This window comes from Talpa occidentalis, unplaced genomic scaffold, assembly GCF_014898055.3.
Source record: "Talpa occidentalis isolate TD23 unplaced genomic scaffold, MPIMG_talOcc4v2.1 talOcc4.10, whole genome shotgun sequence".
NCBI classification, from domain to species: Eukaryota; Metazoa; Chordata; class Mammalia; order Eulipotyphla; family Talpidae; genus Talpa; species Talpa occidentalis.
This window is the reverse complement of record NW_023600993.1, coordinates 91,473,235-91,492,304: the sequence shown is the minus strand read 5'-3', so window position 1 is coordinate 91,492,304 and position 19,070 is coordinate 91,473,235. Positions and strand designations below refer to the sequence as shown.

The window sequence follows — 19,070 nt, the reverse complement described above, 5'->3', positions numbered from 1 at the left end:
CCAGCACCAGCATAGGAGGTATCTGCTCCTTAGGGGTAGTCACCTACTCAGAAGGCCTAAATTCAGGAGCAATATCCAGGTTTCTAAAGCTAAGAGAAGTAAGGTAACCTTTACTAAAAGTAAATAGGTCTAACTACCAGAGATTTTCCTTTCCTCCCAATATTTCAAAAGCAACTGTGATCTTCAGGAAAAATCTATTCTAGAACAGAGGCAGATGAACTAGGTAGCCCATTAGTCAAATCTGGTCTGCCATCTGTTTGTTTTTTGTTTTTTTTTTTTAAAGATTTATTTATTTTTATACAAGAGCTGGGGTACAGGCCAGAGGTGCAGGAGGATGAGAGGATTCACCAGAGACAGAGCGGAGAGCAGAACAGGCAGATGGACCGAAAGCATTGCTGAGGGGAGCAGTGGGCAAGACAGGAGAGGTCTGCCATGCCATGTGGGAATCTCCCTGGTTGGCAGGGAATTGAACCCGCGCTGCAGAGGCTGCGGACAGCTTCACAGCACTGCGTGAATAAGGTTTTATGGGAACACAGCCATGCTCATTCATTTATATATTGACTATAGTTGCTTGCTCTACTCCAGCAGAGTTGAGTAGTTGCAAAACACACCATATGGCCCACAAAGCCTAAAATATTTACTATCTGGCTCTCTATACAAAAAAGTTTGCCAACCACTACTTTAGAAGATTATCACATTTTTAAAAGCACCATATATTTAAATGACTAGTGAATGGAACAACTAACTGGCCTATAAGGTAGTCATGCTTCTCAAAAGAGAAAAGCAAAAGTTTAACTCAAATGCCATTGATTTTCTTCATCAATACAAACTGATTGATCAGTGAAAGGTGGTAAGGGTACAAAAAAGAAAGACACATAGTATAGTGACCATACTACTCACATGTACAAAAAAAATGCCCAGTAAATTAGTCTCATAAATGGGATGACAAGAAAGCATTATGCAATTTTAGAAGAACCTTTTTAGCCACAAACAATACCCTAACTCTACCAAATATTTCCTGCTATTATTTCCATTTGAAACCAACACACACAAGCAACAGCATCTGATTAATACCTATTACTACATCAGCAACTACAGAAGCCCAAAATTTATGCAACCCAGTACTTGTCCTCAATTTGATTAGATGAAGAAATGAGACAGAGAGATCCAAGAGTGACACACAAAGTACCATTCAGATTCAGAAACAGTGTGATCAAAGGGGGCCTGGGTGGTGAAAGAAGGTTTCTCATTACAAGGCAGAATTAAGGATGAACCAATAAGAAAGAGAGATGGATAGCTAGAAGAAGGTGAGGAGGAGAAGGAGGAAGACAAAGGGGTAGGTAATGATGGGGAAAATTTTTAAGGAGTCTGAAATGAAATGAAAATGAATCTGGCCAAAGTGCAGACTCAAAGAATTAGCAGCAACTAATCTGGTTAGGGGCCAGATTACAGAAGCCACTTCATACAAGGTAAGAAATTTATACTTGATCCTACAGACCAGAGTTTTTAGTAGAGATTTTTCTTTTTAATTCAGATAGTCAAAGTAATCTTCCTTTTAAACTTAAAAGCCAAAAATTTACAGAGCTGATTTTTGGATGACTCAAGAGTTCCTCACCATCTGACAGAGTAAAAGCTCTATCCAGAACTTTTCCAAAAGAAGGCAAGCCCCATTACTTTTACAATAGCTGAAAACAATTTTTCTTACAGGAAATCTCCATGAATGGGAAGAGAATGAATGCTTTTTCTCCACTATCTTCTGTTATTTCTCGATTCCTTATAATAACATGTAATTCTCTTAGAATCGGGGTGGGGGGGGGGAGAGGCAGGGAATTAAACACAAATAGGACACATAACCCATATTATGATATATAAGTTCTTTGCCTCAGGATGTTGCAGAAAATCAGTAACAAACTCTTAAGAGTAATCTTTTGGTCTGTTGCAAATCTGTCCACAATAATCTCTAGTCTCCTTGAAAGACTTCATTCACCCATAGGAAAAAGTCTTTTTTATTTTTTATTATTAAATAATAATTTTTTTTAATTTAAATTTTATTTTTATATTCCCCATACAATTACAACCCCCTTATTTTTACCCCAAGAGCTGTCTCTTGTTCATAGTTGTTTGTTGATTTTGATATTTTCTTTCTTATAGTTACTCTTTTTCCTGGTCCCTTATTTAAGTTTTCTAGAAGGAAATAGTCATTTTAAGGTAAAAGACATATGTAGTTTTAACTTAAGTGGAAACAAAAGGCAAAACTATGTTTTTTTGAGTGGAAGAGAAAGGAATCACAGTATTTTAGTATCAAATAGATGTGAGATCTTAGAAGCAAAGCTAAGTCTTTAAAATGAAAGCCTGTGAAATACTCCTATAAACATTATATAAGCCCACATCTCCTATCATTTATACTAATACTCTTTCAGTTGAACAAGTAATGAAAGTGACTGTTCAAAGAACTAACAAATCAGCTCCCATAATATAAAAAAGTAACATTTATGAATGTCATTATGATCTTGATAGCAGACCAGATAGATGGACAAGGTGGATATAGCTTACCTTGGTACAAAAAGATTTTGCAGGTGTTTTAATATACTTTGAACATATAGGTTAGGCTCTTTAATAACTGGCAATGGAATAGAATCTTTCGGCAACACTAAAGCCATAATCCAGTCTGTATAAACATCAACACAATATTTTACAGTCTCTCCATCCAATGGGAGGGTCAGTCCATAGCAAATTACTTCCATGGTCCATTTTACCTAAACAAAAGAAAACATATGTACAGAATTATCACACATCCCTATCTATAGCTCAACAGGCTGATATAAAGTATTAACCTCTATTATTGCCAAAAAAGTTCTCAATTAACAGTATAGTTATCTAAAATATGTATCAGGGCCTCCCCGGTGGAGCAGCGGTTGAGCGCTGGGTTGCCAAGCTGCCCACAGCCTCTGCAACGCCGATTCGATCCCTGGCCACCAGGCGAGGGTCCCACATGGCGCGCAGACCTCTCCTGCTGCCCGCTGCTCCCCTCAGCAGTGTACTTCATCAGTGTGCCTGCTCTGCTCTGCTCGCTCTGCTCTCCGCTCTGGCTCTGGTGAATTCTCTCACCCTCCCGCGCTTCTGACTGCACCCGGTGCTTGTATAAATAAATAAAATAAAAATGTTTTTAAAAAATAATAAAAAAATATGTATCAAATTTATTCTGAAGTATGGATTATTCATGTATAAGACATAGTTGCACAATACTTCCTAAGCAAAAGCTTTTAGAAGAAAATAAATTCCTTATTTCTAAATATCAAATCTATGCTGGTTTTGACCCTTTAGACACCATTAGTGTTTACTCTGTGAAATAAAAAGTAAATAAATGTCATCTTGATTTTCCAGCGATTTAAGGCATAGAAAAAGAAAATTTTAGGGCCTCCCCAGTGGCGTGGCGGTTGAGCGCTGGGTTGCGGGGCTGCCCGCGGCCTCTGCGGCGCCGGTTCGATCCCCGGCTGCTCCCCGGCCACCAGAGGAGGGTCCCACATGGCGCGCAGACCTCTCCTGCCGCCCGCTGCTCCCCTCAGCAGTGTACTTCGGTCCTTCTGCCTGCTCTGCTCCCCGCTCTGGCTCTGGTGAATTCTCTCGCCCTCCCGCGCTTCTGACTGTACCCGGTGCTTGTATAAATAAATAAATACATAAATAAATAAATAAATCTTTAAAAAAAAAAAAAAAAAAAAAGAAAATTTTAGATGTTTTTCTCCACTTTGTTTGCATATGGCACATGTGTCTTTTAGGAAATCATATAAATTCAATTGCATTCCATTTTCAAATTATGCAATGTTAACAAACAGTATAAACAATGAACCGTTCAACTCCTATTTTGTGGTTATTTTATCTGCTAAAGAAAATAACACTTAAAATGGAAAGGTAAGACCAGACAGGTGAGAAAGGACTGAGCTGGGTAAGATCTCAACAAAGCACTTAACTGCACTAAATGAATCCCAGCTTCCTGACCCACTGAATCACATCCTAAGGGCTGAGAGAAATTATGTTAAGAGACTGCTGAACCACTGTCTGCAGTTACGAAGAATGAGTAAAAGAATGAATGAATATAAAGAGACTGGGGAAACAGTTCAATTTGCAAAAGAGCATGAAACTAGTTTCCAGATACTGCAGACTGGAAAGTTTAAGTAAATTCCAGATAAAACTCTGGGACAAATTACTAAGCAATTATAAAAATAATAGTCAATGTAAACAAGACTGCTGGACACAAGTCATGTTAGGACAATTATGAAGAGAGCTTCATTCACTTACTAACAGGGCTACTATGAAGGCAGCTGACAACTGTACAATTCTTCCAGTTTACAAAGTACTTTCATTAATACCATCTAACCATCAAAATAACTCTATGTGAGAGTGTAAACTAGCTTCACTTTACAGATAAGAAAATAAACTAAGCAAGATTAAGCACTTTGGTCCAATTCACTGCTTTGTAAGTAGTGGAGCTAAAAATTTGAACCCTGGCATTCCAACTAGAAACCTGAATCTGTTCTCACCGTGCCATTTAATAGCCTTCTCCAGCAAAGGGGAATCTGGGTTTTAGCAAAAAATTTAGTATGATGCAGGATATTTTTTTCAGACAAGATGAAGACATATGGTCCAGAGGAAGGTAGAACATAAGTATTTATACTGGTTTAAACACTAACGAGTAACAGCTGATTAATGTACCAAGATCATTTTGGAAGAAGATGCTCAAGATCCTGCCAAGATTTTAATTTGGGGGAGGGAAATAAAAACAGATTATATGCTGACCATTTATAGATATCACAAAGTTAAAAAGGATAACTAATTTGTTAGATAGAATCAGGATTCAAAAAGACTTCCAAATGTCTACAGCAATGCCACCCAATCTCGTCAAAGACTTCAACAGCTTAAAAAGAAAGTTAAAACTAACAAGATAAGTACATGTATTGAAATTGTTAAGTTCAAGAAACAACTACAAAGCCCAAGAGTAGAATATACAATATTAATATAAAATATAACAAAATAAAACAGCAATAAATGTTAAAAACAACTATAATAGCACAGTTAAGTTGTGTTAAATTGGGGAGGGGAAGACAAGATTTAGCTTCACAAGAGAATTTTAAGAGGTTGCAAGTCCCTAATTATCAAATGCAAGACAAAGAAAGATATCTTTGGTGGTATTGTCACACAATAGTTTAATTGTATAACTCCAGATGACATTGGATTCAAGTGTTATTTTCTCATATCCTTTTGAGTGTGGGAAAAGAGAATAAACAAGGGCTACACCAGAGCCCCTCTGTCTACTCACATGCCACCTCTTTCTAGACGATCCAGAAGGATTATAGACACCAAGAAGAGGACATGCCAGGACAAGCACGGTCCTCAAGGTCAAGTCTCTGCTAGGGTGCTTTGAAGAGAAATGCTCCTCAGATGAGGGGCTTCACCCTTTGGCAACACATAGCCTAGAGAGGGTAAATAAATTGCTTCCAGAGCTATAAACTTTAGTCTTTTATCTCAACTAATCTTACATCTAGACTAGGCTTAATCTTTCCTTTGTGAGAAATCAAGAAAAAAGGGGAGGGGGGAGGAATGGCTTCTGAGAAATAAGTAAACCCAAAGTCTGAAGATTGTATAAACTCTTCAAGCACAGGGGACAAAGTTCTAATCCCATCTCTTAATCAGATCTCAGAAGAGCAAACTCCCGTATCACTCCATTCTCAGGATCCCCTTATTACTTCTCACTGGCAGCTTCAGCCCAGTCCCCTGAAACCAAGAACAGAGGACCAGCTCCAGATCAAGACATTCCATGAGCCCTTAGCTTTAGCAAGGGCAAACACAACCCTGATCCCAACCGCTTGGGATGCCATGCAAGCTTAGCTGCTCTGCAGCACTCTTACACCTACAGTCGGGTAAGAGTAGGCAGGTATGGATAGAGAGAGAGAGCTCAGCATATATCAAGTGTGAAACTTGACACAAGCTAAGCCTTCAAAGAGAGGCCATCTAGAGCCGAGTAGGAATGAAGCCCTCTCAAACATGCTCAATGGAAATCTGGAGACTGAGCCTAAAGCTTAGGAGAAGGGGCCTGATACTCAAGTCAGGCCAAAGGCTCAAGTGGAGAACCAGATCTCACTAGTAGGAATTCCCAGGAGCACAATGATACAATCTATCCCTTATAACCCCGACAAACTCTGAGTCCCAATCCTCAACCCAACTAAGGTTAAAATTAAGAAGTCATACAATATTAAAAAGACATCTTTAAACAAATCCTTTAGTAACAAACTTATAGTTTGACATGGTAAATTAAATGAAGAAACTTACTTCTTTGTCAGTTTTTAACAAACTCTCACTACCAGCCACTGAAGGGGTACCTAAGGCCTGCCCAAGAGGATGGACCACTGCATTTGCCACCTCTCGCCCAACACTCTCTGGATAGCTGTGCAGCACACTGTTGTGGCCCTGATCATTCTGAATCACCAAATGCAGCGACCTCCACTCAGAGTACATTGCGCCGCTAAAGGACTATCCAAACGGCACCTGAAAAGACAAAACAGAATTATGTATCAAATTACACTGTTGTAATAAAAATAAGTAAAACACAGATTTAGACTATATGGCAAGATAAAACAGGTGCAAACATACTGCCTCAAAAAGATTGAGAAAATAAAACACATCTAAATGTTTTGAGATGTCCTAAAATAGCCTCATGGTGAGGACCAGACAGGCCCTGGGAAGCTGCTGTCTAAGTACCTCCCAAAGAGAGCCTCCAGAAGCCCTAGAGTTGGGGCAGATGGCCATTTACAGGGGACTAAAATCATCAGGTTTGGTACAATCATAGCATAAAGGAATCCTTCCCATCCTATCTTTCAAGGCAGGAAAAAAAAAAAAAAAGAAGAAGAAGAAAGAAGAAAGCAAAAGGGAGGAAAGAAAAGGGAGACAAAGGAAAAGAGTTACTCCGCGATCCAGACTTTTTCAGTAACAATTTCCAAATTTCGATTACATGTTATAAATATATCCCTGCAATGTCCCACAATGCCCTCAAACATAAAATTTATTTTTCTAAGATTTATTTTTATTTATGGGCCTCCCTGGTGGCGCGGGCGGTTGAGCGCAGCGCTGAGAAGCTGTCCACTGTCTCTGCAGTGTGGTTTCGACCCCGCCCAGCTACGGAGATACCCACATGGCGTGGCAGACCTCTCCTGTCTCGCCCGCTGCTCCCCTCAGCAGTGTATTTCAGTCAGTCTGCCTGTTCTGTTCCCCACTCTGTCTCTGGTGAATCCTCTCACCCCCCTCATCTCTGGCCTGTACCCCGGTATAAACAAAACAAACAAACAAAAAATCAATGGAAAATTCAACACATATTTTAAAAAAAAAGATTTATTTTTATTTATTTTATGCATACAAGAACTGGGGTGCAGGCCAGAGATGCAGGGGGTGAGAGGATTCACCAGAGGCAGAGTGGGGAGCAGAACAGGTAGATTTACTGAGATACACTGCTGAGGGGAGCAGCGGGCAAGACAGGTCTATAGTGCCATGTGGGTTAGATCCCTGGCCAGGGATCAACCTCATGCCACAGGGGCTGGCGATAGCCATAGCTTGATAGCACTGAGACTTTAACCCCGGTGCCACCAGGGAGGCCCCTAAACATAAAACTTATTGACAATATTTCATCACTTGCAGTGGCATACAACTTCTAGGAACACCTAGAAGTCACTGTGTCCTTCTGAATACACAAAAAAAGTTGTCACCTACTGAGCATTTACTACATGCTACCCAAGCAATCACCAAAACAACTTTATATCAAGGAATGTTATCCCTATTTCACAGACTAAAAAACTGAAGCTTAGAGAGGTTTGAGGCTTAGAAAGGTTTGCTTCTTACCCGAGAGAGGAGTGACACGGTAGAGCTGGGTTTTGAACCCACATGTGTTAGGCTCCAGGGATCATGCTCTTAGCCATGGCATAAATACTGCTTCTCTCTATGCTATACATTCTTTGCTTCTCCATGTGCTGTGTATTCTCCTTGACATGCTATCTAAGTCTACCGTATATATGAGATATTAGCCACAGCCTCTACAAATACCTGTACACACACCTGTACAAATGTAATGCAAATGTTACAATCATAAATGCCATACTCATGAAGAGAAAATCAAGATGGTTAGCCTGTACCAAATTATTGTTGGTAACTTCCATTTTCCACTTGTTCTGAAATCTGTTTAGCCAGGAAAGTTTAAGCAAAATACATGGTTGAACTTAATCTTTTGAAAGTTCTATCCAATCTGCATGGTAAAGGAAAGGATTCTGCAGGATTTGTGCCTTCTGCAAGAGTGAAATCATGGCAGGTCTAGGCACTGATGCAATTCCAGTTCAATGGTATTAAAAAATATTTTAACTTCCATAGTCTCGCAGGTAGAATGAATTATGTGCTGGCCACAGAGAGAGGAATTGCTTTGCTGCTCTTATATACCTCAAGTTAATGTCTGAAAAAATTCCAGCTGGGAAAGCAACATAAAGGGATTCTAAGGTGTATCTCATTTGTTCTGTTCCAGCACCTGGAGAAGGTAACCTCAATTCATCATGTGAAAATCTGTACAATAAATTATGAACCTGTGGAGAAAATTCTATCCCTTAATTTAACTTTTCTTCAAACTGGGAAAAGAGCAGTATTGGTTAATTTTATCTTAGAAAACCTCATTTTCAAGTATGAGTGTTTTTCAAAAGAATACGGCATTTGAGGATCACAGGCCTGCAGAAGAAAGACCAAACTCCGTAGCATGAAAGTCAAAGTCCTACACAGATTGGTTCAAAACTGTCTTTCTTGGGCCTCCCTGGTGGCACAGCGGTTGAGCGCTGGGTTGCGAAGCTGCCCGCAGCCTCTGCAGCGCCGGTTCGATCCCCGGCTGCTTCCCGGCCACCGACCACCGGAGGAGAGTCCCACATGGTGCACAGACCTCTCCTGCCACACCCGCTGCTCCCCTCAGCAGTGTACTTCCATCCTTCTGCCTGTTCTACCCTCCGCTTTGGCTCTGGTGAATTCTCTCACCCTCCCGCGCTTCTGACTGTACCCAGTGCTTGCATAAATAAATAAATAAATCTTTAAAAAAAAAAAAAATCTGTCTTTCTTTCATGCAGAAACCCACCACCTTCCTTTCTCTCCTAGGAGCCTCCTCTCCCCATCCTAGTTAATCTCAGCTTCTTTTGGAGTCTGCTGGACTCTGGGTCAGGTACCTTTAGTGACCCCATGACATCTGATGTCCTTCTCTGGGTCAAGAAGCCCTGAAAGCAGGAAAGCAGGAGGGATTCACCAGCACAGAACAGTCTACCCACACTTTGAAGGAAGGGTGGACACACTGCCTCAGTTTCCTCTGGATTTGTAAGGAATTCCCTTAAGGATATCCTGGAGTTCCTCACTCCCCAACTAAAATAAGCACTCTCAAAAAAAGGAAGGGCAAAAAGGGAAAGCTCCAGCAGGGAATCTTCCCCATCAGATGACAGCCTATTTCCACACCATACATTTCCTTTTAAAATTAAACACACACACACGTTATACGTACATATATACAGCAGTATAAATATTACATATATACACACTATATGTGTGATTTCTTATTTAATGTACAAGAATATTGTAATACAGGTAAATAATGGTCTATGAAACAACTTTCTTTTTTTTTTTAATCTATTACATGTTTTGGGTCAAATGGTAAAACACAATTACGGGTCTAAATCCAAGTTTGAAAACATCAATACTATTAGATTTCTACCCAAGATAGATGTTTACTTCTTCACACTTAAGTTTTATATTCATCTGGAATTTATTTTTGTAAGTAGTGTAGGAAAGCCTCAATTTTATTTTCTTCTAGACATGTTATGCTAGCATCAGCTTTTAAAAATATATCCTTTCTCACTAAATTGAAATCAAATTGTCATATTAAAGTCTCACACAGGAATCTACTTATGAATCTGTTCTGTGCAACTATCTGTCCCTATGCTAATGCCATATGATTTAAATTTATTGGCTTTATAGATGCTTTAATATATGGAAAGGAAGTCCCTTCCACCTGCACTATTTTTCTTTTCTTTTTTTTAAAGATTTATTTATTTATGCTTACAAGAACTGGGGCGTAGGCCAGAGGTGCGGGCATGAGAGGATTCACCAGAGAGAGCAGAGAGCGGGGCGGTGGGGGTGGACAGAACAGGGGAGCAGGAGGCGAGACAGGAGAGGTCTGCTGTACCATGTGGGTTGCTCCCTGGCCACCGGGATCGAACTCACTGTCTTCAGCCCCTGCGCCACCAGGGAGGCCCCACCTGCACTATTTTTCAAAAGTCTATTGGTTATTCTCAAATACTTTTCCATATAAAATTTAAGATGATTTTATCTAATTAAAAAAAATGCTAGAATTCTAATTGAATTGTTTATTCTACCTTCTCAACCTCATCTCCTACTGCCACTTTCACAAACATACACACCACAAGCTACAGTCACAAGAACTATTGATGATTGCTCAAATTCAACAAGTTTCTTCATACCCTATATATACTTCGCATGCTACTCCCACTGAACTGCCATCCCCCCCTTATCTACCTTACTCTTCCTTCAAGGCACAGTTCAAATGTCTTCTCTCTGGTAAAACTTTCCTTGACTCCTCATACTACCACTTTTCCCCAGCTCTGAGTGCCTATTACAGGCTGTACATGTCAAGCTTCACATTAACTTATTCATTATCCATGTAAAGATATCTTTACCACAAATGTGTCAACCTTTTTTGAAGGAAAACCTCACATCCTGAATCTCTGCTAGTCTCTGACAGACAATGGATACTAAATAAATGTTTCAGAATGTCAAGGTTTACCAATGGGAAAAAAGATGTTAGGTGTTCCCTTTATTCCACTAAAGCCCAATATTTTGCATGCTGAATGCAAATAAAAATAGAAAAATGTCCATTCGTTCTCAGCAAATCATTAGTAAAAGAGAAAAAAGTATTTGGATGTTTCTTTTGTTCTGACTCCATACCATACATATGACCTTGGACAAGTCATTTGGCATTTTTTTGTGATAGTTTCTTCACTTGTAAAACAGGGTGAATACCTGTAGTACCACGATAAAGTGACTTGGGAGAAGGATCAAAAAAAGCAACATAAGTCAACATACCTTGAGATGTGGGGATGCAAAGTACACATTACCAGGCATGTTTTGCTTCCCTTAGGAACACAGGGCACAGGGTGTCAAAGCAATGAGTAGATAAGTGAACTTTCTAAAAAGATGGGATTTTAAGCACACAAGTACACTCAAAGTGATCCATAAAACTTTGTAAAGGCCATATTTTATATTTCTGTTGTAGTCCTAGTGGTTCCACAAGGCAAATATCAATCAAGCTTGGCCAGAAAAGGAATGTAGTCACCTGTACACCAGATTCTAACTGTTAGGGACCTGATCAAGCACCTGAATTAGAAGAAAGTAAGACAGGTTCTGCCTGCATTACTTCCCAGAAGTAGAAACAGTACTTTTTTTGCTAGTCTAATAAAAAAAAGATACCCTGCCTGTTCCCCACTAGCATCAGCACAGCTCTCATCTTTTATGCCTCAGACCTGCTCTGTCCAATACAGTAACCATATCCACTCGTGACTACTGAAATTTATATTCAATTACAAATTCAGTTCCCTGGTGACATTAGTCACATTTCAAATGCTCAACAGTCACATGTGGTTAGCGAAGACCATATTGGACTGTGCGAATACAGAACAGTTCCATCACTAAAAAAACTGACAGCTGCCTTAGATATTAAACTTTCACTTTTATTTCAGTGCTGACTGGACTACTACTGATTGAGGACACACATGTCCAGGAACACATCTGCTAACATTAATGAGTACCTCCAACTAAAAAGATTCCATTTCTAAGTCTATAGGTCTCATGACAAAAATCAACTCTTCGTCTTTAACTGAGCACGTGGAATTTTTCACCTTTACTTTGGGGATCAACTAGAGACTTAAAGCTCAGGCTTTAAGACTGAGTTTCTTCCATACAGTAGGGCCAGAACTGGATATTCTGTTCAGATCTAACAGGTAAACAAGAGCAAGTTTCTTTAGTACCTGAATTTAACATGAATTGTCCCATCATTTTCTATATTAACCTTAGCATAAAACTGATTTTTTTTAAGTACAAAATTGAACCAATATAATCTTTCCATAATAGCCTTTAGAGCGTAAAGAATATCATTACATATAATGTGTTTTTACTCAGTCTATATACTTCACACCATATTTAACTGCTATTCAAAAATCTTCATTTTCCAAAAACCTCTCCATAATGAACTTCACACACATACTCGCTTTTATAAATGTTACATGATTTTAAGAACAAATACAATCTGAATTACTGTTGAGCAATAGCAGTTCAGGCATTTTGTAATGAATGCATGCTAAGTTTGTCAACCCTTCTAAGATTAAGGTTTTAATCATCAGTAAGCACTTCTTATATCATTTCTCCTGGTGAAAAGGATAAACTATTACAAACAGCAATTCCATTTCTGGTATTTACCAACAAGTACTAACATTTAGTGGATGACAACTAAATACTTTTTTTGACAAAGTGGGGGAGAGGGGATTATAGGCAAAGACCTACCGGCAACAAAAATGTTTCCACTACAAAACTGACTGAGTCTGTGATAAAGAGGCACTAAAAATCAACCAGAATTAATTACAGTTAGTCCCACATAGTGCCTCAATGTGTTTGTTCAACAGCTAGATGGAGAAATTAACAAAGCTTACTAAAGTACTTCCAAAATTAACAAAGCTTACTTGAATATTTCCAAGCAAAAAGAACAAAACTCTACAGACTATTATTAAACATCTCTTAGAAAAATGGAAATAAAGACAAAAATGTGTGCAGCATGAAGTCCACAACAAACTCAAACACTACTCAGTAAAACTTTTAAGTCTGTATATCAATGCAATCAGTAAAACTTTTAAGTCTGTATGCCAAAGGAGAAAGAGAGAGATGAAGAAAAATATAGCTCAAGCTGCTCATAAGCTAGAAGAGAGACATGCAACACGAGCAGATAGGACAGATCCAAGGTGGCTGGGAGTCACAGAGAGGAGTTTTCTGAAAGGATATTAGGAGTTATGCCACCAGAAACAGGAAGAAAAGGGTGTGTGTGTAAGAAGAACAGAATGTGTGCATTGAGTGGAGAGAGAAGAAACAGCCAGGGTTCGTCTGGGCAAAGAACAACAGCACATGCAAAGAAGATCCAGAGGTTAGAGACACTGTAACAGTGAGTTCTGTATATTCAGGAAAATTGTAAACCAACAGTTTTGCATGAGACGTGCACACGTGAAAAGGTCCAGATAACTCAGAAATCCTGCAGAAAAACTTATTTCCCACCCCCAACAGACTTTCATTAGATGCAGTAGTCAGCGGGCCTAATTTACATTTCTCCAGGGTGGAACTTAGATTTTCCACAAACTCCCAGATGAATTTCTTACACGCTTAAACTGAAGAAACACTGAAATGTCCTTTGAGAAGCAAAATTACCTACGGTGGCGATTCCCAAACTTTGCTGGACACTATAAATGGAACTTTACAAAAACACGGACGTCTGGTTTCCAGTACCCGCCTCCCACCCCCCGCAAACCTTCTGATTTAACTGGTCTGGGTGTGCTACGTGGGCACAGGGAATCTTTAAGAGCTGCCCCAAGTGATTTTTAATGTGCCGCAAAGTTGGAGCCACTGACCTACTTGTAAAGAACTTGACTCTGGAGTCAGACACCCTGGGTTCAAATTACCAGCTATGTGACCTTGGGCAAGCAAGTCACCGAGCCACTCGGGGCTTCGGTTCCCTCGTCAGTAAAATGGGGAGAACACTCCTACTTACAGGCTTGTTGTGAAGTTAGATGTGGTGAACGTAATGGCCTGGCACAACGCCGGGCGCGTAGTAAGCGCTTAACAGGGGTTAGTTGTTTATTCCCATGATTAACTCTTGCTCACCCGAGAGGCACTGTGCAATGGGCAGCATCGCCCCACGGGCGGCAGCAACTCCACCAGCCCTTTCCGCTGGACCAGATTCCCCGCTCCAGACCCGCCCCCTCCCCCGGGCGGCCCGGACCGAGCCTCGCCCCGCTGGGGCAGCTCCCCAGGGCGAGACCGGATTTGCACAGAGCCGACAGAAGCCGCCGCCTCCAGGACCAGGCGCTCCCGGACCCTGCGGGTCCCTAGAAGACGGCCATACACTTCCGCAGGTCGGGTCCCCGGAGCGCACGGGGCGGTGATACCAGGTTCAGCCGCCCTGAGACCGCCCGAGGGGAGGGAAGGGGAGGGTCCGGCCCGGACGGGGAGGACCGCCCGGTTACCTGAGGCGACGGGCGGGGCCCGCATCGCTGGGGCGGGCGCCACCGCCGCCGGCCGCTCTGGGCCTTCCGCCTCACGCGACCCGCGCCATAGGACCGGCGCTTTCGCTGGCCCGGCCGGCTTTCCTCAGGCGGTCGGTCAGTCCACCCGTCAACGAGTCTCCGAGGGCGCCCGGGGACGACGAAGGCAGGTCGGGGCCGGCCGGCAGGGCTCTGCTCAGACAACTTCCGATTGCCAGAGATGGCAGCGTCAAATAACTCCCCGAACTGAGTGGGCCACTACGCATGCGCAGCGCTCCAGCTCAGCGATTTCTCCGGGGCCGAAGCGGCAGCGTCAAATAATTCCCGAGAGTCGGAGCCGGAAGCTGCGCGTACGCAGATATCCCAGATAGCCGCGCGGCGCCCCAGCCTCCTCCCTTTCCGGATCAAGTGCAGGGGGTGGAGTGAAGGGGTGGGTTCAGCTACCTCATCGCGGCTCAGCCGGGGGCTCGCTCTGCCTGCGACCGGCTGAATCCACCTACCCTGCCTGTGTTAGGAGCGGACGGAGCAAGGGGCTGCTCTGGAAGGTTGTGGCTCCCACACAGGTTCTAGAGTTTCTCACATCCCACCATTGCAAACCCTCCTTTAAAATATTGTCCTTTACCCGCCGCCCCCTTATTACATGGATATACCTTAATTACGAACGATGCTCAATTCCAGGCTAGGTGTGAGTTACAATGAATGAATCAGACATTACGTGCAGAACCGCCTTAAAGAGCTGAACCTGATATAAGCGATAAGACAATAGTAATAATAATAGCAAGAGATACCAGTTTGAGCAGCTACAATGCACCACGCATTTTGTAAACAATACCACTTCAATCATTTGGTTTCAACTTTTATGAAGAGGATAATTTAGATGTACATTAGAGATGTACAGCTCAAGTGCCTTGGCAGTGTAAAGGAGGAAACTTGGACTGAGAGGAGGAAGGAGGACTTGGCCTTCAGACTGTCCTTGATATTCAAACAAGGGATAAGGATTTCCATGGTGCTGCAGGCATTGTCTGAAAAGAGCAGAAGGGAGCAAAGAAAATGCTGGCTTCTTCCCTTCAGTTAGAAGAGACCATGGAGGAAAGAGTGACAAGGGATCTGCAAAAGAGAAAAGGGCTTTCTCAAGAGCTCTCTTTCAACCCTTCAACCCCACTCTCTCCCCCAGGAAGGTAGCTTGTGGTGGTAAGAGACACAAAGAGTAAAACTGTTCCAGGACAGGAAGAGGCTATATCCAGGACACTGGATTGAAGCAATACATTTCAATTAAATTCAGTATTAAAAATATTGTTAGAGGCTCATTCAATATCTATTCCAACCATTTACTTCTTGACTTTCTAAGCAAGAGGGTAAAAAACAAAGCAATCTCTCTTGCATCTCTTCTCTGATGTGAATAATGCTCCTGTGAGTTGTACAGGCACACAGCCCATGTAACGTGGCAGTGCTGCCTCCTCCCCTCAGTGGAAGATGGGTGCAGAAATGGGTGCAGTGTGCCCTGGTGTAAGCCTGGCATATGTCCCTCACCAAATACAAAAACAAACAGTGAAAGTGAATTAAGAACAAGTCCACAGAGAGAGAGAGAGGCCTGGTGGGATTCCAATGCCTGGTATTTGTTGTCTTGGGGGGGCAGGGGCAGCTTGAAATCTGCCCAGCTTGAACTCTGTATTTGTTCATGTATATGTACAAATATATATATTTGTAATATATATTACATATATATTTTTATTATGTTAGGTTTTAAATTCCATATGGGGTTGCACTATGTTTCCCTGGGACAGTGCTCTAGACTATAAGCTCCCTGAGGCCCCTTCTGTTTTGTTCAGGGCTGTTTACCCAGCTTAGAGCAAGGCCCAGCTCATAGTGACTGTTCATAAATACCTGGATATGAATGAATAGAAGTTGTTATCTGTATACTTGTATGATCCCCTTGAGGGAAGGAAATTCCTTATTCGTCACTGTATCCCTAGTCTCAGTACAGTGCCTGATAATGTTTTTTGAATGGACTAATGAACCTTTGTTCTTCAGGTCTCCATTCTCTGGCTTGATTCTGTGTATGGTGCTTACCAGCTGCTTCACCAGAGCCTCTAGTCATGGGCATCGATTTCCTGACAGAATCGTGACTCTTCTTGACCCTAATCCTGATTCTTGGGCCACCTCAATAATACTGAAGTTTCTTCCAGTTCAGAAGACTGGGGATGACTCCTGTTTAGACTTCACAGTAATGAGAGAACCACATGGTATTTTGGAATTGACTGAAACATGCCTATTGTCTCTGTACATTTCAAGTTCACAGCTCAAGTCTCAAGATTGTTGACTTAGATGAAGAGTATTGTAGAAAGACTGGAAAACAGGCAATAATTTGAAGCAGATGGAGGGAATAGTAAAATTTCCTAATTTCCAGTTTCCCCCTTACAAACACAGATCTGACAGCCTGGTGTGTTCATGCTATTTATGAAATCAATCTGCCACATTTCTCACTACTGAGCCAGCCACTCATGAGAAGAGAGACAGGTCTCCTAATTTCTCAGAGCCTTGGTTTCTTCATTTGTAAAATGGAGGACAATTAAATCTACCTCACTGGTTGTTGTGAAGATTAAGTGGGGTAATTATATATCCAGACTTAGTACAGTGCATGGTATTTAATAAAAGCTCCATCAGTGACTTGATGATTAACACCAGCCCCCCTGGGATTCTGCAAATTAGACACAAGAAAGTCTTTGTGGTGTCACGTCAACAGATGAATCTCTATCATAATGCCATTTATATTTGTTCTTCATTTTAATTATCAACAAGTCAGACATGCTCATGAAATAAAAATAGCAGAGATTTATCGAGCACTCAGTGTGAGGGCAGGTGCTGTGATACGCATTTAATGTACATCATTTTATTTTTTTTTTAAAGATTTATTTTTATATACAAGAACTGGGTGTAAGCCAGAGGTGTGGGGAGGCGGGTGAGAGGATTCACCAGAGCAGGGAGCAGAACAGGCGGATCTATTGAAATACACTGCTGAGGAGAGCAGTGGGCAAGGCAGAAGAGGTCTGCTGCTCCATGTGGGTTGCTCCCTGCTGGCTGGGGATGGAACTTGTGCTGCAGTGGCTGGTGATAGCTTGATAGCTCTGTCTTTAACCCCTGTGCCACCAGGGAGGCCCCCAGCATCATTTTAGTCCTTACTGTTTGGGGTAGGTGCTATTCTGATGGCCAAATCACAGAGCCAGGAACTGAAGTTCAAGTAGGCAAGAGAAAGTGCTCCAGGCCCCAGCGCAATTAAGGAGCAAGAACAAAACTCAATAAGCTATTCATGATTTTACTAGGGCTGCTTCTCAGACCAGGTGGAGTTGAGTGGCCTGGGGACAGGGCCGTTGTCACAGGGCATAGGGGCCTTGTTGAGCTATTCTTGGTGCATGCTATCAAGGTCACCGCTGGCCTCATTTGTCATCCCCAAATGCTGTTGGGGTTCCTTGCATGTGTCAGTCTCCATGCTGGTAAGTAAGGCTATTAAGAGCAGAAACTCGTTTAGCCTCTTCTGTAATGATAAGGTGGAGGTGAATGGAAGGTCTCATAAAGAAAAAGGAAGCTAGGAGTTTTGGTCATGTGGCCATGCTTATAAAAATTCAGGGAAGGGCCTCCCTGGTGGCGCAGCAGTTGAGCGCTGGGTTGCGAAGCTGCCTGCAGCCTCTGCAGTGCAGGTTTGATTCCCGGCCTCCAGGCGGGGGTCCCACATGGCGCGCAGACCTCTCCTGCCACCCGCTGCTCCCCTCAGCAGTGTTTACGTTCATTTGCCTGTTCTGCTCTCTGCTCTGGCTCTGGTGAATTCTCTCACCCTCCCGCGCTTCTGACTGTACCCAGTGCTTGTATAAATAAATAAATAAATCTTAAAAAAGGCCCTCCCTGGTGGCGCAGCAGTTGAGCACTGGGTTGCGAAGCTGCCCGCAGCTTCTGCAGCGCTGGTTTGATCCCCGGCTGCTCCCCGGCCACCGGAAGAGGGTCCCACATGGCGTGCAGACCTCTCCTGCTGCCCGCTGCTCCCCTCAGCAATGTACTTCGGTCCCTCTGCCTGCTCTGCTCCCCGCTCTGGCTCTGGTGAATTCTCTCACCCTCCCGTGCTTCTGACTGTACCCAGTGCTTGTATAAATAAATAAATAAATCTTTTAAAAAAAAATCTTAAAAAAAAAAATTCAGGGAAAACTAAAATCCCAGGCCTTGTGGCAAGTCTGAATGCTGCTCATAGCCAGGCCTTGTGGATCATGAAAGTAGCTTGGAAATAGGCATATCATCCTCCCCACAAGAGTCCTAGAAAAAGTTCTCTCTCCTACAGGAGCTCAAAGTTCTGCACCTTTGGCCTCTGAAGTTAAGGAGACTCAATTCCTCTGTCTCTTCCTGTTGCTGTTCCTGTAACCAATTACTTGGGCTCTTGACATACTGAGAACTCCCCAAGAGGCATTGCATAGCTTAGTTTCTGATTGTCATCAGTGGTTACCCTGGGGTGACTGTACTTCTCTAGTCCACTGAGCTGTGGCTGGGAGGCAGTAGGGGTGACAGGTGTAGAGCCTCTCCAAGATGCGTACAGCCTAGTGCTGTCTGATCCTTACTTGATTCAGCTTCCACCCATGGCATGCATTCAAAATCAAGTACAGCCTTGCAGTGAACTCACAGGCCTCCCACCCCTACCCCCACCCCCCAGCGCTTGTC

At 42.4% G+C, this 19,070-nt stretch overlaps 1 protein-coding gene across 2 annotated transcripts in view; it reads right to left on the bottom strand.

Moving 5' to 3' along the window:
• Positions 1 to 14,594, bottom strand: part of RALGAPB (Ral GTPase activating protein non-catalytic subunit beta) — a 76,838-nt gene extending 62,244 nt beyond the window's left edge. The window contains exons 1-3 of one of the 2 annotated variants that reach the window (XM_037498742.2): positions 14,355 to 14,594; positions 6,325 to 6,540; positions 2,554 to 2,756 (exon numbers count right to left, since the gene is read on the bottom strand). In XM_037498742.2, coding sequence (XP_037354639.1) covers positions 2,554 to 2,756; positions 6,325 to 6,510 — 389 coding nt within the window. In that variant the 5' untranslated portion in view covers positions 6,511 to 6,540; positions 14,355 to 14,594. Of the gene's footprint in view, positions 1 to 2,553; positions 2,757 to 6,324; positions 6,541 to 13,879; positions 13,973 to 14,354 lie in introns of those variants that run through there. The other variant, XM_054697609.1, reaches the window with a different exon arrangement.
• Positions 14,595 to 19,070: the final 4,476 nt, after the last annotated feature.